A 23,088-nucleotide genomic window follows, 5' to 3' on the forward strand; every position below is an offset into this window, starting at 1 on the left:
CCAGGAAAAGACAATGAGGAACCTTAAATGCATATTACTAAGTGCAAGGAACCAACCTGAAAACAGCGCTGCATACTGCAGGGCTCCCAACTACGTGACATTTTGGAAAGGGCAAAACTATGGAAACAGTAAAAAGATCTGTGGTTGCCAGGAGTTATAAAGGGGAGGGAGGGAGGAATCTGCAGGGCAGAGGATTTTTAGGACAGTGAGTACTCTGTATGCTACGTGATAGATCACAGATCGTAATAGTTACAACAGTTCATAGATTGTAACAAACCACCTGCTCCGGTGTGGCATGTTGATACTGGGGTTGGCTGTGCATGTATGGGGCCAGGGGGTATATGGGAACTCTGTGTACTTTCTGCTTAATTTTGCTGTGAACCTAACTGCCCTTACAAAGTCTGTTGGGGAAAAAAAAGCAGCTTCAGGCTCAAAACTTGTCTGACTTGTTCAAGTTTTATAGAAAAACACAAGCTTCATGGTCATTTCTTATTCAACTGCTTAGACACATAAATGATTTACTACAGTGACTTTCCTTTGGTGAAACATGGCTTCATCACAACCAATGAACCACCAAATGAACTGTTCTACATAGGATGAAGCAGTAGCAACATGTTCCTGTGTCAGGATAACAACAGAAGGGTTAGCATTACATTCAAACTTAGCTGAGCCTCTCAATACCTCTGATTCCTTGGACCTCTCAACCTCTTTGCTGCTATTTATTTGTAAAATGAGACTGTTACCTTAAAAATGATTATTTTCTAAAAATATCTCAAATATTATCTAAAAATACCTGGTCCAAATGATGTCAGAGGAAAAATAAAAGAATTTTGTTTTCATGAAGAAAAATTACGTGCATGAATCTCAACTAAGTTCAAAATGTTATCGATGTTTTGGTGGTAGTATTATAGGTAATTTTGTTATTCAAATTTTACCTTCTAAATTTGCCATAATAAACATGCATTATTTATATTCAAGAAATAAACATAGTTTCTTTTGGCCATCCCATGTGGCATGTGGAACTTGCCCAACTAGACACTGAACCCGTGCCCCCTGTGCGGGAAGCACACAATCTTAACCACTGGACTACCAGGGAAGTCCTAGAAATAAACACATTAAAAAAAAAGAAATCACAGCACAAAAGCTGTAGAAAAGAATATTTTATTGAAACAGTTTCTCAGTTAACAATGGAGCAAAGTACAATTTGACTCAAATCTGTCCAACCAGCCTCAACTGCTAGTGAAACAATTCAAACATATAGGACAGGATAGGAACCTTAGGGCACATTTCTGCCAATGTGGCAAAAAAAAAAAAAAAAAAAAAAGAGAAAAAGAAAAAAAAGACAAGAGACAGATACAACCAGGCTCCCCTATGCCCTGGGAGTGGGGGTGGCAGCCCTGGCCCCTGCTACAGAAGGACCCTGGGGGGTGGGCTGCCCGACATCCACGTGGTGGCTAAAGGGCCCCCATCCCAGCAGAGCAATGCACTACAGAAAGGCCAGCCTGTACCCTCCTCCTTTGCCCACAAGGCCTGCCTCCAAGACAGCGAGATGGCAGTTCTACATTCACGCCAGTCTCTCCTGCCCCCAGGGTCTTGGGACAAGGGGCTCACAGTAGAAAGCACATTTTGGTCAGCCCAGGGGGCCAGGGAGTGAGGGAAAGGCTCTGTCTGAGAGGGCAGAACAACAGGGAGAGAAGTGGGGCAGAAGTCCAAGGGCCATGGAGTACCAGGCAACTGGGAAGATGCAGATTTCAACAGCTGCTTGCAGAATGCTGGCACCCTGCGCCAGCCACTCACACGCCTTTCCTGGCCCAGAGTCCACAGGTGGGAGCTACAGGGCTCTCACACATCTCACTCCCTAGAGAGGCGGCTGGATTCTCTTCACTTTCTCCCTGCCTACTCTGGCCACTGGGGTTGTACGTGTGGGTGGGAGTCGATCTCGAGTGACTTAGGCAGTCCAGATGGATGGGCTCTGGCCAAGAGGCAGAGGACTGTCCAACTTGCAAGAGAAAGGCAAGGAGACCCACAGGGGGGAGGCATGAAATAGGGGTTTTTAGGGGAAAAAACCTTGGAGGAGGCAAAAGTACAGATAGGAGCTCAGAAACCAAACCTGGAAAGCAAGGTTCTGCAGACACTGGCCTGTGTGGCACAGATCTCATGGTGGAAAAGGGAGGGAAGGACAACCAGAAAGGCCTGGAGACCCTCTAACAACCCAGGACACCCTTCCCACCACCAGGCCTGTCAGCCAACCACTGATGGCCGCACTCTCACCTACCCGCAGGCGAAGAATGAAGACAGAATAGTGATTTTTCCCAGACTAGGACCTGGATGGGTAGGGAATCAGCAGGTGGGGTTGGGGAACAAAACGATTTCAGTTTGAACCACAGAACTATTCCAGAAGGAACCGGTAAGCCGTCCCTTCCTTCCCCTTCTCCGCACCTCCAGTCGCAGGTGAGAGAAGAGGAACTGAAGCCTCTGGGGAGGCGGGGAACCAACCCTCCCCCAGTCCTTGGTGCTTAATAAATAGAGGTGGTGAGAGAAGGGGGCAGGGACGAGTGGGGAACTGGGAGGTTATAGTTCATCATTCTTCAAAGTTCGCTTCTGTCCTGTTGGCTGTTCCGGGTGTTCCTTCTGTTCGGATTCTGGGAGGAATTGGGGGAAGAGAGAAAAGGATGGAGGGAGGTGAGACAGAGGGAACAGGCCCAGCTCAGGGCAGGCACTGCCCTCCAGCACAGCCCACCACCTACACCCTCACCTGCTGCGGGACCCCCTAATTCCAGAGGCTCAGAGTCTGCTGCTTCAGGTCCTGCTTTGTGGAAAGAACAGGTTAGTGTCTGCAAGGAGGAGGAAGGGGCTAATGCAGGGGTTAGCAAACTTTTCCCGACAAGAGCCAAACAGTAAATGTCAGTATTTTAGGATCTGTGGGCCACACTTGGTCTATTCTGTTTTTGGAAATAACCATCTACAAGATGTAAAGGCCATTCAAAGCTCCAGGGCTGCCCAGAGAGAGGCTGTCCTGCTAGTCTGCTGACCCCTCAGGGCTAAGTGATGTCCATGTTCCCCATCCGCTTCCCCAGCTCACCAGTCTCTTTCTCAGGTTCTGGGATGGGCTTCGTGTCTTCAGTCTGGCCTGGAGGGAAACCAGGAGGAAAAGGTAGTCCCCGGAGGGAAGGGAAAGCTTCCTCCTGCCCAGTGATGCCTGAACCAGTCCTCTGGCCTCACCTGGTGGAGGGATGACCTTCTCACTCTGGTCACTGGTGCTGGCATTGAGGGGAGCCTCTGCCCGGGTCCCGTTCTTGTCCCGGGGTCGGGGCCGGGGCTTGGCGAACTTGGCCTTATTGAGCAGATACTGCACCTCGCGGTCCAGGGCCGCCATCTTGGCCTCGATGTCTTTCGAGAGCAACACGGGCTTCTCTGTGGCAGGAAGCTTGGCCTGCTCGGCCACGGTTGTGTTCTTCCAGGCCTGTGGGCGAGGTCAGGACAGGCTCAGAGCCAGCAGATGCCTCTGTCCCGGATGAAACACACCCCAACCAACCTCTGGCTCTTCCCCTCAGACCTCAAATCACTGCCCGTCACTGTTAGCCCCCAAAGCAAACAGATACCTCAGGATGGCATTTGAGGCTCTCCACAAGGGAGTGCCAAACTGCCTATTTCTGGTTTCCATCCTATTTCTATGGACTAACCACAGTTGAACCTCTTATTTTTCTCATTTCAACCGCTTTGGTGCTCTGGTTCAAAAAACAGCCCCCACATCCAGAACGGCTTCTGCATCTCATGACAAGTCATTCTGAGCTCCCCTAACCCTGCCCCAATTTCTGCATGCAGTTCAAGCCCCAGCTCCTCAGAGCAGCTCTCTCTGACCCCGCGGGGAGGGGCTCCACTACCCCTCTAATCGACGACTCATGCCTATGACCCTGGTCTGGGACTGATTAGACGTGATCCCAAATGCAGCCATCTTTTGTCTTTCCAATGAGCTGCCAAGCCAGGAGGCAATGACTGCCGAGTCTCCATTTCTCCGCATCTCCCCTGCTGCCAAGGATGGCCCACCTTGCCAGGTAAGTCTCCAATTAAGTATTTATATGGGCATTACCCAGGTCTCATTGATGATTTTCTCTAACGTTGTCATCTCCACTTCAGTGAAGATCTGGTCCATCTCTGGGATGAGCCGGGCCCCCCTGCAGTCAGAGAGGAGACAGTCAGCCCAGGAGGGACAGGAGTGGGACTGAGTGGGGAAGAAGAGCAGAGGGGCTGCTCACTTGAGGAACATGCTGGAATGATTGAGGAGATTATCCAGGGCAGACAGCCGTTCGGGCCACTTCTTGCGCTCCTCCACCCGAAAAAACAGCCCGTGGCACAGCTTCCGTAGTTCAGCCAATTTCTCCTTCAACATCTGACGGACGTGGGGGTGGGAGAGGGCAGAAGGGGTTAGGGGACGACAGCCTTGCATCCTTCTTTATGACCTCACACCCCAGCTCTCTTCCCTTTCCCCATCCTGCCCACCACGTCCTGGGAGCCCTCTCACCGCTGTGGTGGCCCCAAAGCCCTCATCCTCCAGCCAAGTGGACGTGGCACTGAGCTTCCCAGAGATGTCCTCACGCTGCTCCTCGGTCGACACTTCCTGGTACTCGGGCTGGTACAGCTTGTCCTGGGGAGGTGCACCAGAGCGCAAGTGTGCAGCAGGCCCTCGGGGCAAGGCTCTTGGGGCAGGACACTCCTCCCCCACCCCGTCCCTTGTCCTGAGGCAGACCTGTGTCCCAGCCCACCAACCTGGGTCTCAAAGATGAAGGCTTCCAAGCTGTTGGCTGCTTTCTCCCGTTCCTGCTTCTGCAGGTCCCGGAGTGTCAGGTCCTGGAGTCTGTGGCCGAGGGGCAGCAGGCGTGAGGGGTGCTGCTCCATACCCTGCGCCCACCCTCCGCACGCTTGCAGCCTTTACTCACTTCTGGGCTGAGTGGGCCAGCTGGTCCTCGGGCAAGTCAGGCAGGTCCAGGACGACCAGCTCCACTCCGATCTCCTCCACCATCCTCTGCTTCCGGGCTGGTTTCTGCTTCTTTTCTTCCTCCGGGGCTGGAGGGGCACCCTCAGACCCCACCTCCCCCTTCTCGCTTGGCTTCTGTGGGGAAGAGACGAGGGTATCAGGAAAAGCATGATCAGCCCTGCTGTCCTCCACAGGTGGGGATGGCTCTGGGGGCAGGTGCTTGTCCTGTCAGCCTCAGGGTCCAGGCCGGCTTCACTCTGCCGAGAGCTCACCTGGGCCTCGGGCTTGTCCCTGCCGTCTTTCTCTGCAGCCTTTTCTCCTTCAGGGGCTGCAGCCCCCTTAGCCTCAGGGGGTGGGGGCGAAGAGGTGTCCTCCGCTGGGGCCTCAGCTTCCTCCTTGAGCTCTGCTTGCTCTCCAGGCTCATCCTTGCTCCCCTCAGCAGGCCCTTCCTCCTCCTCCTGGAAACAGACAGACACACCCTCTGAGGAGTCACCAGCAGGGCCCATGGATCAGGACTGGCTCCGCTTTGAAAGGCTCACTGCCTATGACATAGCTTGAGGGAGACAGAGGACCACTGTGTGGAAATGGGCAATGGGCGTCTGGACTGAGGCAGTCTAGCTGGACAAAGGAAAAGTGTCTGGAGGTGACGATGAGCCTTGGGATGGCTTAGAGTCAGTCCAGAGAAGGGTTTAGTGAACCCAGCTCAGGCTAAGAGAAAAGAAAGAAAGAAAGTTTCAGTCGTGTCCAACTCTTTGCGACCCCATGGACTGTAGAAACCAGGCTCCTCTGTCCATGTAATTCTTCAGGCAAGAATACTAGAGTGGGTTGCCATTCCCTTCTCCACAGGCTAAGAGGAGGCGGGGCCTATCACATCCTGAGAAGCTGGGATCAACACCCCAACCCCCAGTCTCTGCTGCTGCCACCTGGTCCCATGCACCGTCCTCCATGCTCCCCTGGCTCCACCCTGGCCTTACCTGGACTGTGTCAGTACCATTTTCTTTAGTATCTGGTGTGCTGCCACCTCCAAACAGGCTGGAGATGGTGTTGCCAAGTTCTAGAAAGAGGAAAACCAAAAGACTTAAAGAGCGCCACAGAAGTGACTCCACCCCCAAACCTAAGGGGAAGGCCTGCCCACCTCCCTGGAAGGCACACAAGGACACTCTCTCACACATGTGCACACACTCATCTTACTGGTCAGAGTAGATTCCTCTTCTGGGCTGTCCTCCACCAGCGTCTCAAACACAGACTCCACCTGAAAACAGGGATCCGAGGTGAAGACAAGCACATGCTAACCCACCTTTTCTCCACAAACATCCTGCCTGGCGGGTCACTGTTTAGGCACAACCATGTGACTTCCAGCTGTGCTAGCCTGTCCTCTCCCCTGCCTCCTCCAAGGGCTCCTGGATGGAGTCTCCTCCACCCCTGGTTGATTACAAGCCCTTTGAGGAGGGGACTGGAGCTTCCCCCTCCTCACCCTCACACTCCTCCACTCAACAGAATGGGCCATGGTTGTCCACAGTATGTTCTAACAGATACAAATCCCCTGAACTGTTGTTAATAAGCAGGTTTCTCAGCCATCCTAGACCTGAAAACTACAACGTCCGTGAGCATTCACAGGCTCTGAGATGGCCCACACCAGATCCCTTGTTAGCTCAAGATTTATCCAACTCCCAAACCCACTTTATTGACCATGTTTGAACACTACAAGGAACCGCTGTGGAAGAGGCTGGTGGTGCCTGGGCGGGGCCTGGCACAGGGGGGCTCCTGCTCTCACCCTGTCCAGGCTGAGCACACCACTCTCATCCAGGTTGAAGTGAGCCTTGATGCCCTTGGACTCATAGTCGGGATACTTCTTGAAGCTCTCTCCCACACCTTTTAGCTTCACTGTGGTCAGATTCTGGGAGCCAAATACCCTGGGTGGGGAGGAGAAAGCCGTTGAGGGGAGCCCCCTGCAAGCCTGCCTCCAAGCTCTAGTCTACACAGCCTCTGGGTATGAGACACGGGGCCCTCCCCGAGGACACCCTCAGGATGGAAGCACCTCCCGGAGGAGAAGCTCAGCCCAAACCCAAGCCCACAGGCTGCTTCCCCTGTGTCACCCGCAGACCCCACGCCTCCCTCCCTGGAGTCCCCATCTGGCCCCACCCCCTCACCGAAGATCCTCAGGCCCCAGGAAGCCCAGGTCACCATAGTTGATGTGGAAGTTGAAGTCATGGCTGTAGCGGTTAAAGGTGATGACTTTGCGTTGAGGGTAGGGTCCCATGCGGGAGAAGAGGACGCGCTTATTGTGCTTCAGGCTGCGGACCCCAGTCTCCTCCTCCACCTCCCTCGTGAACTCCACCTACATGGCAGGAGAAGGGAGGCCCGGTGGAGAAGCAGAGCAGGGTCTGGGGTGGGGAATGCCGATGGCAGGAAGACAGAGGGATAGGCTTGAGCAGACAGTGGAGATGACCCTGGGAGAGGTATGGGGAGCCTTCCACCCCAGCACACTGGCTTACTCACCAGGATGGGGTAGATCACTGCATCCCGGACGACGAAAGGCTTCACTTTGAAGGCTTTGCTGAGCGCGGCCGCCTGGTACACAGCCCCCATGGCAGCAGCTTCGTCGGCATTGATGTTCTTCCCCAGCTCCTCCCTGTGAACATCCCAAGGCTCAGGACCATCCATCTGCAGCCTGGCCTGGCCCCCCTCCCCTCAGCCCTCCTGCTGCTCAGGCCCCATACTCACTTGCCCACAGCCTTCAGCAGCACCTCCTGCACTTTGGGGACGCGAGTGGCCCCGCCCACCAGGATCACCTGCTCAATCTCATCCTGTAGGGCGAGAAAGCGGGGGATGGGTCGGCTCCGAGGTCACCCTCCTCCTCAGCACAGACTCTTCTCTGACTTCTTCCCTCCTCCCTGCCACCTCTTCACTTTCCATCCTGTCTGCCTCCCCGCCACGCCCACCCCGATGACCCTGCCTCACCAGTTTCATCTCTGCACTCTGCAGCGCCTGCTGCACGGGCCCAGGGACCCGCTCAAACAAGTCTGCACACAACTCTTCAAATTCCGCTCGAGTCACCTTTGCCTTGAAATCCACATCGTCCATCAGGCCCTCGATCTGGGAAAGGAACAGGAAGGTCAGAGCACTCACCCAGGTCCTGCTCTCTGGGTGGGTGGGTCAGACACCAAGGGGACAAGATACTGGGAGGCAGGCAGAAAGCATGGGAACAAGGGATGGGCCACCCCAAAATCGAGCTCAGGGTGGTGGGGTCCTCCACCCTATGGTGGGGGGCGGGAAATCTTTGCCCTCAAGCAGCCACGTGTGAGCACCTGGGCCATGTGATCGGCATTGGCGCTCAGAACGGTCTTCAGTCGATTGGCCTCACGCAGCAGCTTGGCCATGGCACGAGGGTTCTCTCGCACGTCCTTTGCTCTCTGACCCTTGCGCTGCTCATTGAAAAGCCCGGCCAGGTGTTCACGCAGGCGGAGCTCCATCTCCAGGCCCCCCAGGGTACGGTCAAACCTGTGCAGGAAAGGGAAGAGGGACAAGTGTGAGGAACACACGGGGTCCCTTCATCCATACAGGAACCTGGCTCTCACCCACACGGCTAACACCTCTCAGCCATAGTCCATCTGGCCATTTATTCAACTGTAACTACTACGCATCAAATTACGTATTTGTCTCTGGAAATACAATTGTAAGAAGGAAAAAAAAAGACAGGGTCCCTGCTATCAAACAGTTTATAATCGAGCAATCAACCACACTGTGAAATTTTAGCAATCCTCTGTGTTATAACAGACAGACAGATGATGCCACTAGAACATAGATAAGTGAAATTTCAGCTATTTAGAGATGTCTGGGAAAGTTCTGTGAAGAAGTGATGCTGGAGCTGAAACTTGAAGATGAGCTGGAGTTAATGAGGTGAAGAAGAGAGGAAAGAACATTCTAGGCAGAGGGTGAGGTGTGAGAGAACAAGAGTGTATAAGTTCAATGGAGGACAAAGATGGCTGGAGTTCAGGGTCAGAGCCAAGCTGGAGTTGTCAGGGCACATACAGGTGGCTTTATAAGCCAAGATAAAAGTGTGGAGCCACCGAAGGGTTTCTAAAGAAATGAGATACAGACAGGTTTGAAAAGAACCCTCTAGTTGAAATGTGGAGAAAGAACTGGAGGGAGGCCACACTGGCAGCAGTGAGATATGCTATTCTGCAGGTGAGAGGGGACAGCAGTTCAGACTAATATGGAAGCGGTAAAGGTGGACAGAAAAGAATGGGTTCATGAAATAACGTAACATCAGCAACAAGGAAACCAAAGATACCAAGAACAAAGAAATAGTTGAAGCTAACACTCCTCACAGGGCCTATGGCCTTATGGATTTCCTCAGAAGCAGCTTGGGACATTCATTGCCCTCAACCTTCCCAAACTGTCTCCCCGCAACGCCATCTACCTTGTGCTCTTTGGGAGAGGTATCCTACAAAGACTGATGCTTTAGCCAGGAGAGTACTCCTGCAGGGAGCAGGAAAGAGAGGCAGCTGACCCTCCAAGAAGAAAGCCGGACCCAACGGCAGCTCAGCAAGCAGCCCTCCTTGCAGCACCCACTTACCCCACACCCCGGATCTGCAGCTGTGGCTGGATCCCCGCATCCTTAGTCTTCACTGTCTGGTAGGTCACGATGGTACACACAGTGCTGCCTGAGCCCATGTCATAGAACATGATATTCTGCAGAGACATCAAGGCCACTGTCACAGGAACCTAACACAACTCCAGGGTACCTGCCTGCCTGCCTCCAAAGGGCTGCACCGACTCAAATGAAAGCCAAACAGCTCAGCAAAAGGAGCTGAGAGGGGGCTGTTGCCGCATTTGTCAAGGGGCAGCATGCAAATAAGATGCAAAACAAGCCAAGTGGCTTCCATCATCAGACTGAGCCACCCTGCCAGGCCGGTCGGCAGCTCCCCCCAGCTCACCTGGGCAGTGCTGTTGATATCTTTCCTGCGGAAGACACCGTAGCTCAGGGCGGTGGCGGTGTTGTCATTGATGAGCTGCAGCACCTTGAGGCCAGCCATTCGTGCAGCCTGCAGCACGGCTCGGCGCTCAGCCTGGTTGAAGAAGGCTGGCACAGTGATCACTGCATCCTTGATGGGCTGCTCTACAGAGGAAAACAGAACAGGGTTCCCACCAGCTCCACACCTTAGATGGGGGTTTCTCAGTCTCAGCACAGCTGACATTTTGGGCTAGAGAGTATTTTTTTCCTCGGCCGCACCACATGGCACGTGGGATCTTCATTCCCCAACCAGGGACTGAATCGGTGCCCCTGCAGTGGAAGCTCAGGGTCTTAACCACTAAACCACCAGGAAAGTCCCTGGGCCAGATAATTCTTTGTTTTGGGGGGCAGAGGTGTGCAGTCTAGGACATCTGGCAGCACCCGTGGCTTCTACTCAGTAGATGGCAGTGGCTGCAGCTCCCCAGTTGTGACAACCAAAAATGTCATCAGATGTTACTAAATGTTCCTGGGGACTCAGACCTGCCTTCATTTGAGTCTCCAGGGAACGTGGCTGCCACTGGCCCCACCCTGGCCACCCACCTGCAAAATCTTCAGCCAGAGACCGGGAGTAGTTGAGAAGCATGCTGAGGACCTCCTCTGGCGAGAACTGCAGCTGCCTGGGGGAGGGGGATGGTTAGCGGCAAGGAAAGCCCGGCATCCACACAAGGACAGTGGTGAACACATGTTGACGGGGATCCCACCAGGCCCCGTGAGCCCACCTTCCCCAGCAGGGCACTCACGGGCTGATTTGGAAGTACACAGTCTGCCTCTGCGGGTCGAAGCCCAGCTCATGCTCGGGGAAACGAGCTTTGTAAAGGGCTACATGGGGGTTATTCTCCTGCTTCCCCAGGAGGTGCTGGAAGTAACGCAGTGTTGCCTTTGGGTTCTTGATGGCCTGAGAAGAGGTAAAGAAAGAGCAGAGTGTTAAGACCCCCAAACCTGCCATCACCTACCTTGGAGATCGATCAGGGAGCAGACTCTGGAGTCTGCCATCGCCTCTCCTCTGCCCACTGCTTCTGGGAAGGGGGTGGGCTGCGAGCTCACCATGCTGGCCGCACTGTCGCCAAAGAATCGTTCATTTTCTTTCAGGGTCACAGTCACTGGGGTTTTCCTCCGGGACTCCCTGAGGAAAAGACACTGGGGCCATGTGCCTACGGCACGGCGTGTTCTCAGGAGCCTTAACACCCCCACGTACATACAACACCCCACAACCGTGCAGACACAGAGTGTGTTGAGGCCACTACCAAGAACACACTTGGGCCTGGGGTGTGGACCCTCTTTTCCCCACCCGACCCTGGGGCCACCCTCACTTGTTCAAGACAATCTCCATGGGTACTCCAGGTTTGACGATGGCCACCTTCATAGACTCGCTGCCCAGGTCCACAGACATCACTGCCAGTGTGTCTGAAGGGGAAACAGATCTGTCAATTAGCCCCTCTTTCCCCGCCTTCTACCACTTTCCATGGAGAAGGTAAGACAGCAGCAGACAAACAAAAACGTCTGGGTCTGGCAACCTAAGAGCAGAAAGGTTTCCCATTCACCAGTCTCATTACCCCTGCCCGCCACATATCATCCATCATTCACTCATTTATATTTCTTTTGACGCCTCTGCTGGGGTACATACCACTCAGTGCCAACAGGTCTGCCAAGAGCACAGTCATCAAGGCCCAACAGGCTAGCCTCCTCGGCCTCTGCCTTCTGACTGTGGCTGCCATTGTGTCCCTAGGAGAGGAGAAAAACAACACTTGTAACTGGATGCCCTGAGTGAAGGAGGCAGAACCTCATCCACAACAGAGAAGCTTTAAAATTCATACCTACTCCATCCTCATCCAGGGCAGGACAGGGTACATCCCCTCCCTTCCCTTCTAATGAGAACCAAGCACTCTCACCATCTTCAGAAGTGACCACAGGAAGGCCCAGGTGAACCACCGGGGATCCAAGCCTTTGGCCACCACATCCCGAAACAGGGATGATAACAGGCCAGGAGGAAGGAGACCAAGGCCTTCCGCCCACTGTACAGGCAGCTCGACGGGCGCACCCCAGCACTATCCCTGCTCTCACACACCTGGGGTGCCGCCAGGGATCCCCGCTCAGGACTAGACTACCTCCCTACACCTGGAGCTCCCCCACTGGCGGGGAAAGCCTGGCCGGGCCTGAACGGGAACCGAGAGATGGTGACGCTGGAGGAGGCAGGGATGGAAGAAGGGCACGTCTCGTCCTCAGCATCCCTTCGGGTTGTCCCGCCCGCTCCCCTTCTCCATCCCATCCCGGCCCCGCTGCCTACACACAGCCGCTGTGCCTGGAACGATAAGGTTCCGCGCCGAGAAGGCAGCGAGTATTCCGAATTCACCTAAGCCTCACCGGCCAAAGGCGGCGGCTCCCACTCCCGGAAACGGGTCCCAGCCCACCTCTAAGGCATGAGAGCACCCCAGGGACCGAGTTGCGGGGCCAAGCGTACCGGCGTCCGTGCGGCCCTCACTCCCGCTACTGACCCGCCCCCGGAGCTAGCACGTTGCCTCCTCTAAGGGGTGGCCGGTTCCCATCGCCATCCCCACCCCCGCTACCTCTTGCCTCCGCTCCCGTGGCCCCAGCTCTGGGACAAACGCAGCTCCGAACAAACCCACCAGGCCAGCAGCGCGCCCCCCAAACCCGCGCCCTCCACAACTCCTCTCCGCTTGCAAACTGTTACATTAGCCACCAACCTCTCCACGGCGTCTCGCGCACCAGCCGGCCCCGGACGCGGCGTGCGCTCATTGGAGCCTCTGCCGCCCGGCCCTGCGCTGCGGGCCTGGCCCCGCCCCCCAGCACCGCGGCGCGCGTACCCATTGGGCCACGTCCTAGACCCACCCCCTCCTCCGTCTCCGGCCGCCGCCGCGAAGGCGTAGGAGAGGCCAGTCCATCAGTTGGAGGAAAACTGCCGATGCCCGCCGCCGATTGGTCCACGTCACGCGCGGCCCAGCGTCTATCCCGGTGCGCTTAAGGGACCTTTCCGGCCGCGGCACCGAAGGTCTGATTGCCCGGGTCTGGAGTGGCCGGTTCCTGGAGCGAGTTGGCAAACGGGCGGTCCAGCACTCGGGCCTCTTCTTCTGGTCATCTGGGCTCCCCGTCCGAGGAGCAGGCATCCTTGCATCCCCGAGGCAGCCACGCGGAAGAGGTGCTAGCTTGCTGGTCGGTATTGAACTGCCCTAAGCTTTGGCTGGAAATCAGAGAACGACTTCTTAGTCCACCTCAACCCCCGCTTTCTTTCTTTGCGGAAACTAAAGCCACCAAGAGAGATGTTCGCTGATGAGTCGGAGATAACGCTTGTATTAGTGGCAGAAGTTGGCCTGGACTCTTTACTCCAGTTTGAGAAAGAACATGCCGAACTGCAAATCCCTGACACAAAAGCCGCTTTTGTGAGGCTGTAATTGGTTAAGCACAGATGCACCACCTCCTGTTGCTCTTTCATTATGCCTGTGCCCTTTCTGAATTAAAGCACCTCGGAAAGGTATCTGGTGCTCTTAACTCCCCTCTCTGTACTTCACAAGCCCATAGAAATCTGCATGGTCATGAGAGCACACTTTCTTTTTCCAGTTTTATTGACATCAGCGTACTTTTCTTAAATACGGTATCACTGCTTCCTGTCATGAAATCGTTGCCTGGCCTCCCTTTACAGAAGGTTCTTGTGAAGGCCCTGGCTATGACAGCCCAGGAAATCTTATCTGGTCCTTTCCCTAGTTTTTTATAATGCTTAGGGTTGTTATAGAATCCAAGCTTTGTCTACTAGCCAATAGTTGGACGACAAAGTGTTCAGGCAAAGACTAGACTTTATTCGGAAAACCTGGCTACCAAGAAGATGGCAGGCTTGCACCCTAGAGTACCATCTGATTGGGGTCTGAATATCAGTTTCTTTTATAGAACAGAGAGGAGGAGGTGGTGTGGAAGTAAAGTAAAAAGGCCATAAATCCTGCAAAATAAGCATCAGGGAAGGGATGTGTTAATTTCTTCTTTTCTGTAACCATTCACAGGTGGGCAGGGTCAGATGTATCAGTAGGAGCTGAATAAAGGCACTTTAACATTCAGGCAGGGGGGCAGGTTCCCCTAGCCAGGTCATTATATATTTGTACAGTTGTAGACAGCATCCTTTTAGTGACTAAAAGCGATGAAACGCAAAGGTTAAAGTAAACAGATCCAGCTGGGTTCAGATTTGAGTCTGGCGTCTATGCTTAGAAGATCAACCTACTGGCATATCAAGGGGAGGGCTGTTTTCCTTCCTTTTAAGAATAGTTCAGTCTTCAGGTAGTAGAGAAATTGGTAGAAATAGAAATTCGCTTGAAACTAACACAGTTTAATTACACAAATAATATACAAATGTAATGTTGTAAAAAGTTCTAATATGCCAGATAAAGTTAAATCTCTTTGATAATATCCACAATCTCTAGAGTTATCTGCTGTTATTAGATGTGTAACATTCTAGGCCTTTTTCTCTATTTACATACATGTATGCATCTTGAAACATGTAGCTTCTGTCTTTTTTAAATGGTAAAATGTTATACAATTAGCTTGTTTGCAACTTGCTATTTTTTTCCTTTGGTTAAAATAAATCATGGTGTATTTTCCATACCAGTGTACAGATTCACCTTGTTTACTGCTATAGAACATTCCATAGCATGGGAGTTGTTTAGTCATACTGATGAACATAGAAGTTGTCATTTCAGTGCCACAGAGAAAGATTTTGCTTATTTTCTAAGCCCGTTGTGGTGCGCAGGCTTAGTTGCCCAGTGGTCCATGGGATTTAGTTCCCCAACCAGGGACTGAACCTGTGTCCCCTGCACTGGAAGGCAGATTCCTAACCACTGGGCAACCAGCAAAGTCCCCAAGATTTTGTTTCTCAATAACTGACTCTACTTTTGACCACCTATTCAGTGGGGTGAAAGTGAAGTCGCTCAGTTGTGTCTGACTCTTTGTGACCCCATGGACTGCAGCCTACCAGGCTCCTCCGTCCATGGGATTTTCCAGGCAACAGTACTGGAATGGGCTGCCATTTCCTTCTCCAATTCAGTAGGGTAGATTCTTTCAAACAGAATATGCACTTTAACATTTATTGGCCCTGTGCTGCATGCAAGCATTGTGCTAGGTGTTGGGATTCCAGAGATGGGGATGACCTTTCCTTCAGAGGTCAATCTGTTGGGAAACAAGTATGTTCACAGTTTTGCACACTTATTAAAAACCTATTGAATGACTTTCAGTTCAGTTGCTCAGTCGTGTCCAACTCTTTGCAATCCCATGGACTGCAGCACGCCAGGCTTCCCTGTCCATCACCAATTCCCGGAGCTTGCTCAAACTCATGTCCATTGAGTCGGTGATGCCATCCAACCATCTCATCCTCTGTCGTCCCCTTCTCCTGTCTTCAAAGTTTCCCAGCATCAGGGTCTTTTCCAATGAGTCAGTTCTTCGCATCATGTGGCCAAAGTGTTGGAGCTTCAGCTGGACCATCAGTCTTTCCAATGAATATTCAATCCATAGGATTGACTGGTTGGATCTCTTTGCAGTCCAAGGGACTCTCAAGAGTCTTCTCCAACACCACAGTTCAAAAGCATCAATTCTTCAGCGGTCATCTTTCTTTTATAGTCCAACTCTCATATCTATCAGAAGAACCATAGCTTTGACTAAACGGACCTTTGTTGGCAGAGTAATGTCTCTGCTTTTGAATATGCTATCTAGGTTGGTCCTAACTTTTCTTCCAAGGAGCAAGCCTCTTTTAATTTCATGGCTGCAGTCACCATCTGCAGTGATTTTGGAGCCCCCCAAAATAAAGTCTTATCACTGTTTCCATTGTTTCCCCATCTATTTGCCATGAAGTAATGAGACCTGATGCCATGATCTTAAGTTTTTTGAATGCTGAGTTTTAAGCCAGTTTTTTCACCCTCATCAAGAGGCTCTTCAGTTCTTTGCTTTCTGCCATAAGGGTGGTGTCATCTGCATATCTGAGTTTATTGATATCTCTCTGGGTGGGCTTCCCTTGTAGCTCAGCTGGTAAAGAATCAACCTGCAATGCAGGAGACCTAGGTTTGATCCCTGGGTTGGGAAGATCCCCTGGAGAAGGGAAAAGCTGCCCACTTCAGTATTCTGGCCTGGAGAATTCCATGGACTATGTAGACCATGGGGTTGCAAAGAGTCGGACACGACTGAGCAACTTTCACTTCTTTCTCCCAACAACCTTGATTCCATCTTGTGCTTCATCCAGCCCGGCATTTCGCATAATGTGCTCTGCATATAAGTTAAACAGGCAAGGTGACAATATACAGCCTTGACGTACTCCTTTCCCAATTTGGAACCAATCCATTGTTCCATATCTGGTTCTAACTGTTGATTCTTGACCTGCATACAGATTTCTCAGAAGGCAGGTAAGGTGGTCTGGTATTCCCATCTGTTTAAGAATTTTCCACAGACTTTTGTGATCACTGGATGGCTTTACTGGGAGAGTAAGGAAGTCTGCCCTGCTCCTTATGTGAGCTCCCACTCCCAGAATATCCTTGGTGGGAGCACAGTCTGCAGCAGCTATGCTTCTCAACCTGGGTGTCTGTTCCCCCCCTCCACCCCGGGAGGGGCAGCAGGTGCAATTGCTCTGGGGAGCCACCTGTTTTGTTCTCTGACCAGATTGAAGTTTCACAAGAGCAAGGTGTAAAACAGTAGGAAAATTTTCATGTAGAACATCTGACTTAGATGAAACAAGACAGCTGCTTCCCTGGTGGCTCAGACCATAAAGCATCCACCTGCAATGCAGGAGACCTAGGTTCGATCCCTGAGTTGGGAAGATCCCCTGGAGGAGGGCATGGCAACCCACTCCAGTATTCTTGCCTGGAGAATCCCCATGGACAGAGGACCCTGGCGGGCTACAGTCCATTGGGTCACAAAGAGTCGGGTACGACTGAGTGATTAAGCACAGCACAGCACAAGACAGCTGAATCTACTAGTTCTGCTCCAGAACAACCTGTAATAACGTTTGAGGACTACCTCCCCTCCCCTACACTGTGCAGAAGCCCAAGGGAGAAAGCTGCCATCTCACAGAACATGAGTAAAATGAACACCTAAGTCAGAGCACATGCATACATTATATAACCATGTCACGGGCCGAGGCCAATGTCAATTATGGTGAACATCCTGGTCCAGGAGAATTTAAAATGTGTTGTCACCCAGTTACCCCACTCTTAGGTATATATCTATTTGAACACATTCATGAAGAGACTTTGTTCACTGAGACTTTGTAATAGCTTAATTCAAAATGCACTAAAATGGAATACTGCTCCAATGCCCAGCAATAACTGTATAGATAGGGAATTCCCTGGCAGTCCAGTGGTTAGGCCTTGGTGCTGTCACTGGTGGGGCCACAAGTTCGATCCCTTGGGGGAACTAAGATCCTGAGTGCCATGTGAAGTTGTTAAAAAAAAAAGTTGGATCAAATAAATAGTGGTAGATTCACACAATGGAATTCTATAGAGCAACTGGTCTCTTACATTCAACTGCTTAAATAAGTCCCACACAGTATTCAGTGAAAGCAGACAGAAACCAGAGAGCACACAGTTTATGACTTCACTTGGATAAAGTTTAACAACAGGCAAAATTAAATTCTAGTCATAGAAGTTGGGATGGTACTTACCCTTTCACAGCAAGGAGAGGGCATAAGGCTGGCTTTGGGGATGCTAGGTGCAATGGCTTTTGTGAAAATTCAGTGGATTGTAGTATGTACATTTAATCTGTTTGCATGTTACACTTCAATAACAATTTCAGAAATTATTTTGTATGTGTCACACAAAAGACTAGATGGTTTATTTACTGTAACTTTAGGCAGGAGAAGCACCAGGGTAAGTTTTTTTTTCCTACTTTTATAGCAATATTTTTAGAATTACAGAAGAAATGTCTGTTGTGTAGCTCTCCTAGCCCTCAGTTTCAACATCTTTCAAAGAGGCATGCAGGTACATGCCTCACAGGTCATACCAAAAAGTGCCTGTGGGGCTCCTGGGCACAGGGGCTTTGTGTCCCCATTTCTTTGATTGTAGGAAACAGCCTTCATTCAGCCTCCATCACTTCCCCTGAGTTCCAGTAGGCAGATTCAAGCAGTTGTTAACTAGGGAAGGGAGGGGATGCGAGACCAGTCAAGAGCAGTCTTGGGGCAAGGTCCTGTTTCCCCATCAATGGATACACACAATAGTCTTTGAGTTATTTTTGCAGATACTGAAACCCCTTCGAGGTGACAGAAGTTGACACGGTTAATGATGGTATACTGCCCACAAGCTTGTAGACCTCAGATTAGTTGACCTGAAGGTTAATTATGCTAATTTCTATTTGCATCACCATGAACCCATCAGAAGAATGTCCACAAGCTGATCACGCCCTCTTTGAACAATTACTATAAAACTCACTATCTTCTCCAAGTGGAGACACACAACTTTGAGGGTATTAGCCCACTGTGGCCCCCTTTGCTTGGCAAGCTAATAAAGCTATCCTTTTCCACTTCACTCAAAACTCTGAGATTTGATTCAGCACCTGTGTACAGAGAAGCTGAACTTTCGGCATCACAGGGTTGGTGTCAAAATTAAAGAAGGGGATAAAGTGCTTCACACAGTGCTAGGGAATCCTAAGCACCAAATATACATTAGTTAGCTTTTTTTCCTTTTCAGTCTAGAGAAATAAAACTAAAAGATATGCACTATTGCAGTGCTAAAAGCTTGGTTAAGTGCTTTACCAAATTCATGACGAAGGTTCCTCTTGCAGGCCAGATTTTCACAATCAATAATCAGCTAATTGCTCCTTTCTCCTGTTTTATGGTTGCCTTAAAGCCCTGCGCTCTCTTATACTGTAAGACCTCTGAGTTTTATTAGGTTGACCTTTTTGTTCCTAAAGTGGAAACTGCTGCTAGCCTTTTTAGGGGCTAAGAGAAAAAAAAACATAAGAAAATAGTTTCTACCCAGAGAGCCAGATGTGGGGGTAGGGTGGGGGGGAATGATAGAAAATAAAAATTTGCAGCTGCAACAATAAGTGTTCCTATTTTGCTGTAGTGGATATGACTGTTGTACGTGATAGGCAGCAGTTTGCTGAAGGGCAAAAGAGAGGGAATTGCTAGGTAATTCTTGATTCTGAGTCATGATCTCTTTAATTTCAAGGTAAAGACTCAAGTTGCTTCTTTACCTTTAGTCCCTTCAGAACTCCAGTTCTCAGAGTTTTGCAGAACTGGAAGTGACTTTGTACACACAATCACTTTCTGTGTAGTCTGCCTTCTTACATCCTCACTACACTGAAGTGCCTGGATTCAGACAAGCATACCTAAAAGACAAATCCTGGTGTATGTTCTGACAAGTGTAGCCTAGCTTCACACCCCCGGCAAGTTATTTAATTAAGGGTTAGGGAACTGAAGAATTCGTTTTATTTCCAAAAGACTTTGATGTTTTTGCTCAGGGAGAACCACCTGAATCTCTCTGAGACTCTGTTTCTCATCAGAGATAATGATACTTCTGCAGGTGGTTACTACAAAGAGTCAATGAAGAGTGAAAGCACCTCATTAGGTATAATTCACTACATGAAATTGAGGGCTGGTATCTGGAAAAGATGAAAACTCTAATTTGAAAAGACACATGTACCCCAATATTCATAGCAGTACAATTCACAATAGCAAGACATGGAAGCAACTTAAATGTCCATTGACAGACGAATGGATAAAGATGTGGTATAAAAAGATGTGATATATATTATCAGCCATACAAAGAATGAAATAATGCCCTTTGCAGAAACATAGATGGACGTAGAGATTATCATGCTAAATGAAGTAAGTTAAAGATGAGTATCATACGACGTCACTTATATATGAAATCTAAAAAAGTACAAACAAATGAACTTATTTAGAAAGCAGGAATAGACTACAGACATAGAAAACAAACTTATGGTTCAGATCAGAGATCAGATCAGTCACTCAGTCGTGTCCGACTCTTTGTGACCCCATGAATTGCAGCACGCCAGGCCTCCCTGTCCATCACGCAACTCCCGGAGTTCACCCAGACTCACGTCCATCGAGTCAGTGATGCCATCCAGCCATCTCATTCTCTGTCATCCCCTTCTCCTCCTGCCCCCAATCCCTCCCAGCATCACAGTCTTTTCCAATGAGTCAACTCTTCGCATGAAGTGGCCAAAGTACTGGAGTTTCAGCTTCAGCATCATTCCTTCCAAAGAAATCCCAGGGCTGATCTCTTTCAGAATGGACTGGTTGGATCTCCTTGCAGTCCAAGGGACTCTCAAGAGTCTTCTCCAACACCACAGCTCAAAAGCATCAATTCTTTGGCGCTCAGCCTTCTTCACAGTCCAACTCTCACATCCATACATGACCACAGGAAAAACCATAGCCTTGACTAGATGAACCTTTGTTGGCAAAGTAATGTCTCTGCTTTTGAATATGCTATCTAGGTTGGTCATGACTTTCCTTCCAAGGAGTAAGCGTCTTTTAATTTCATGGCTGCAGTCACCATCTGCAGTGATTTTGGAGCCCCCAAAAATAAAGTCTGACACTGTTTCCACTGTTTCTCCATCTATTTCCCATGAAGTGGTGGGACCGGATACCATGATCTTCGTTTTCTGAATGTTGAGCTTTAAGCCAACTTTTTCACTCTCCACTTTCACTTTCATCAAGAGGCTTTTGAGTTCCTCTTCACTTTCTGCCATAAGGGTGGTGTCATCTGCATATCTGAGGTTATTGATATTTCTCCCGGCAATCTTGATTCCAGCTTGTGCTTCCTCCAGTCCAGCGTTTCTCATGATGTACTCTGCATATAAGTTAAATAAACAGGGTGACAATATACAGCCTTGACGAACTCCTTTTCCTATTTGGAACCAGTCTGTTGTTCCATGTCCAGTTCTAACTGTTGCTTCCTGACCTGCATACAGATTTATCAAGAGTCAGATCAGGTGGTCTGGTATTTCCATCTCTTTCAGAATTTTCCACAGTTTATTGTGATCCACACAGTCAAAGGCTTTGGCATAGTCAATAAAGCAGAAATAGATGTTTTTCTGGAACTCTTTTGCTTTTTCCATGATCCAGTGGATGTTGGAAATTTGATCTCTGGTTCCTCTGCCTTTTCTAAAACCAGCTTGAACATCAGGAAGTTCACGGTTCACGTATTGCTGAAGCCTGGCTTGGAGAATTTTGAGCATTACTTTACTAGCGTGTGAGATGAGTGCAATTGTGCGGTAGTTTGAGTGTTCTTTGGCATTGCCTTTCTTTGGGATTGTACCAAACAGCAAAGGAAGGGAGGGATAAATTGGGAATTTGGAGTTAACAGATACACACTACTATATAAAGTAGATAAACAGCAAGAACCTACTGTATAGCACAGGGAACTATACTCAATACCTTGTAATAACCTATAATGGAAAATAATCTGAAAAAGAATATTTATGTGTGTGTGTGTGTGTGTGTGTGTGTATGTGTGTGTGTGTGTGACTGAATCACCTTGATGTACACCTGAAACAATGTAAGTCAACTTACTTCAATTTATTTATTTATTTTTAAATCAACTTACTTCAATTTAAGAAAAAAGAAATTAAAAGCTCATTACTGTCAGGCCTTTTTATGTCTGTTTCCTATCGTGGTGGTCAAGCTCCCTGAAGAGCAGGCACCATGTCTATTTCATGTATATATGCTGGGCATTTAGTAGTTTCAGGAATACTAAAGACATATTTGTCAAAAAGAGGGAAGGAAGGAAGGCAGCAAGTCTGAAGAGGTGCATGGGTCCTCTGGAGGGCCAGTCTCTGCTTATGTACCCTCACCAACAGAAGATCCAGTGGCTTAGACATCAGAGCCTCTACCACTGGGCAGTAGGGGGAGCAAACGCATCAACAACAAAGATGTCATTCTGCTGTTCACATCTCTCTTTGCTTTCACTTTGCTTCCTTTAACAAGTATTATCCATAGCCTTAATAACGGACATAACTCAAAGGTGAAATCGGGTCCCATCTAAACCCTATTTGTGCTTCTGCTCAGAGACTGAGATTCAAAATGGTACTAATACCTGCATGACAAAGAAGAAAGAAATCTGGGCTATAAATCAGGAAATCTGTGTGCCCTACCCTCATTTATTTCTTTAGACAAATAGACATAACTTTTTCCATCAACTAGATCAAGGAGAGGGTAAGAGGAAAAGCATCCACATCCATTGCTTCAATCCACTTGGAGCATCTACTAGACTGTTAGACCTGGTTCTTGGTAAGCAACACACAGGCCCTGCTTGCTGAGAATCCGGGGAGGGAATAAAGCCTAACATGTTCTGAAAATAGGCTGTGGGGGCAGGAATGCAAAAATAAACTCCACAAATACTAATCATATGGCCACTTTTTCATATTGCATACTGTCTCAAATGACTGTGTCACTCCCATTTGTAGCTTCCAGTGGCGCAAAAACAGTAAGTACACTTGGAGTTTGCCACACAGACAGCTGGTTTAGCCCAAGTTGGGGCCCGATGGTACCATGAAGTGTCTTTGACCCTTGTCACCTGTAATATCACGCAACGGTCAGTGCCACGACTTCAAGGCTCTTTGCTATACTCTGCTTACACCCTGTCATTATGGCAAGGAGAGAAAGGCCAGGTTCTTGGAATTTGTGCCCCAGAAGTATTTCCCAGCTTCCTTAAGAGACATGTTTTAGGTGCCCAATAAACGCCATGCCTCTGACAGAGGGACACAAAAACACACTGACTATAGTTACAATCTGTACCTGGTGGCAGACACAAACCTCTAATATTATTTCTCGTTTCCTACAGCCGAAAAACCAGTTTCATATACACCCACTCACTTAGACCTCAAAACAGTCCTGTGATGCAGAAGGTAATTCACCTAGCTAGGCACAGCGGGTTACAATTCACAAACCGCGTGTCATCCCTCATCTTGATCCCTCACTGCCCGCCAATTTAATTAAAGAGGAAACTGATGCCCAGAGAGGTGAAGGTCTAGCTCTTAAGAAGCATTTCAGTCAAGGCACTTACAGAGCCGGCAAAACCGAGAACTGCGGAGCAAGCTGCGGGTGGTGAACCCTGCCTCAAGCGGCCGCGCCCACTGTCCAAGCAGCGGAAAACCG

General features: G+C 49.9%; 1 protein-coding gene across 6 annotated transcripts; it reads right to left on the reverse strand.

Annotated features, from left to right (window-relative positions):
• Positions 1-1,145: 1,145 nt before the first annotated feature.
• On the reverse strand, positions 1,146-23,073 carry HYOU1 (hypoxia up-regulated 1). 6 transcript variants are annotated; one of them, XM_055548334.1, is made up of 26 exons: positions 22,997-23,073; positions 11,617-11,714; positions 11,303-11,396; positions 11,037-11,115; positions 10,733-10,887; positions 10,533-10,609; positions 9,916-10,097; positions 9,555-9,670; positions 8,284-8,476; positions 7,937-8,071; positions 7,700-7,782; positions 7,475-7,607; positions 7,126-7,313; positions 6,750-6,888; positions 6,167-6,227; positions 5,950-6,029; positions 5,248-5,433; positions 4,938-5,110; positions 4,768-4,855; positions 4,523-4,645; positions 4,257-4,390; positions 4,091-4,175; positions 3,223-3,463; positions 3,083-3,130; positions 2,756-2,809; positions 1,146-2,642 (listed from the first exon to the last, which is right to left on the reverse strand). In XM_055548334.1, exons 2-26 carry the CDS (start codon positions 11,705-11,707, stop codon positions 2,572-2,574), a joined length of 3,009 nt encoding a protein of 1,002 aa, XP_055404309.1. In that variant the 5' UTR covers positions 11,708-11,714; positions 22,997-23,073; the 3' UTR covers positions 1,146-2,571. The 6 variants fall into 6 exon arrangements, with proteins under 6 accessions (XP_055404309.1, XP_055404306.1, XP_055404305.1 ...); XM_055548331.1 differs by lacking the exon at positions 22,997-23,073 and adding an exon at positions 12,840-13,576 and having other exon boundaries at positions 2,756-2,806; XM_055548330.1 differs by lacking the exon at positions 22,997-23,073 and adding an exon at positions 12,840-13,576.
• Positions 23,074-23,088: the final 15 nt, after the last annotated feature.

Source organism: Bubalus kerabau, chromosome 15, assembly GCF_029407905.1.
Source record: "Bubalus kerabau isolate K-KA32 ecotype Philippines breed swamp buffalo chromosome 15, PCC_UOA_SB_1v2, whole genome shotgun sequence".
NCBI lineage: Eukaryota > Metazoa > Chordata > Mammalia > Artiodactyla > Bovidae > Bubalus > Bubalus kerabau.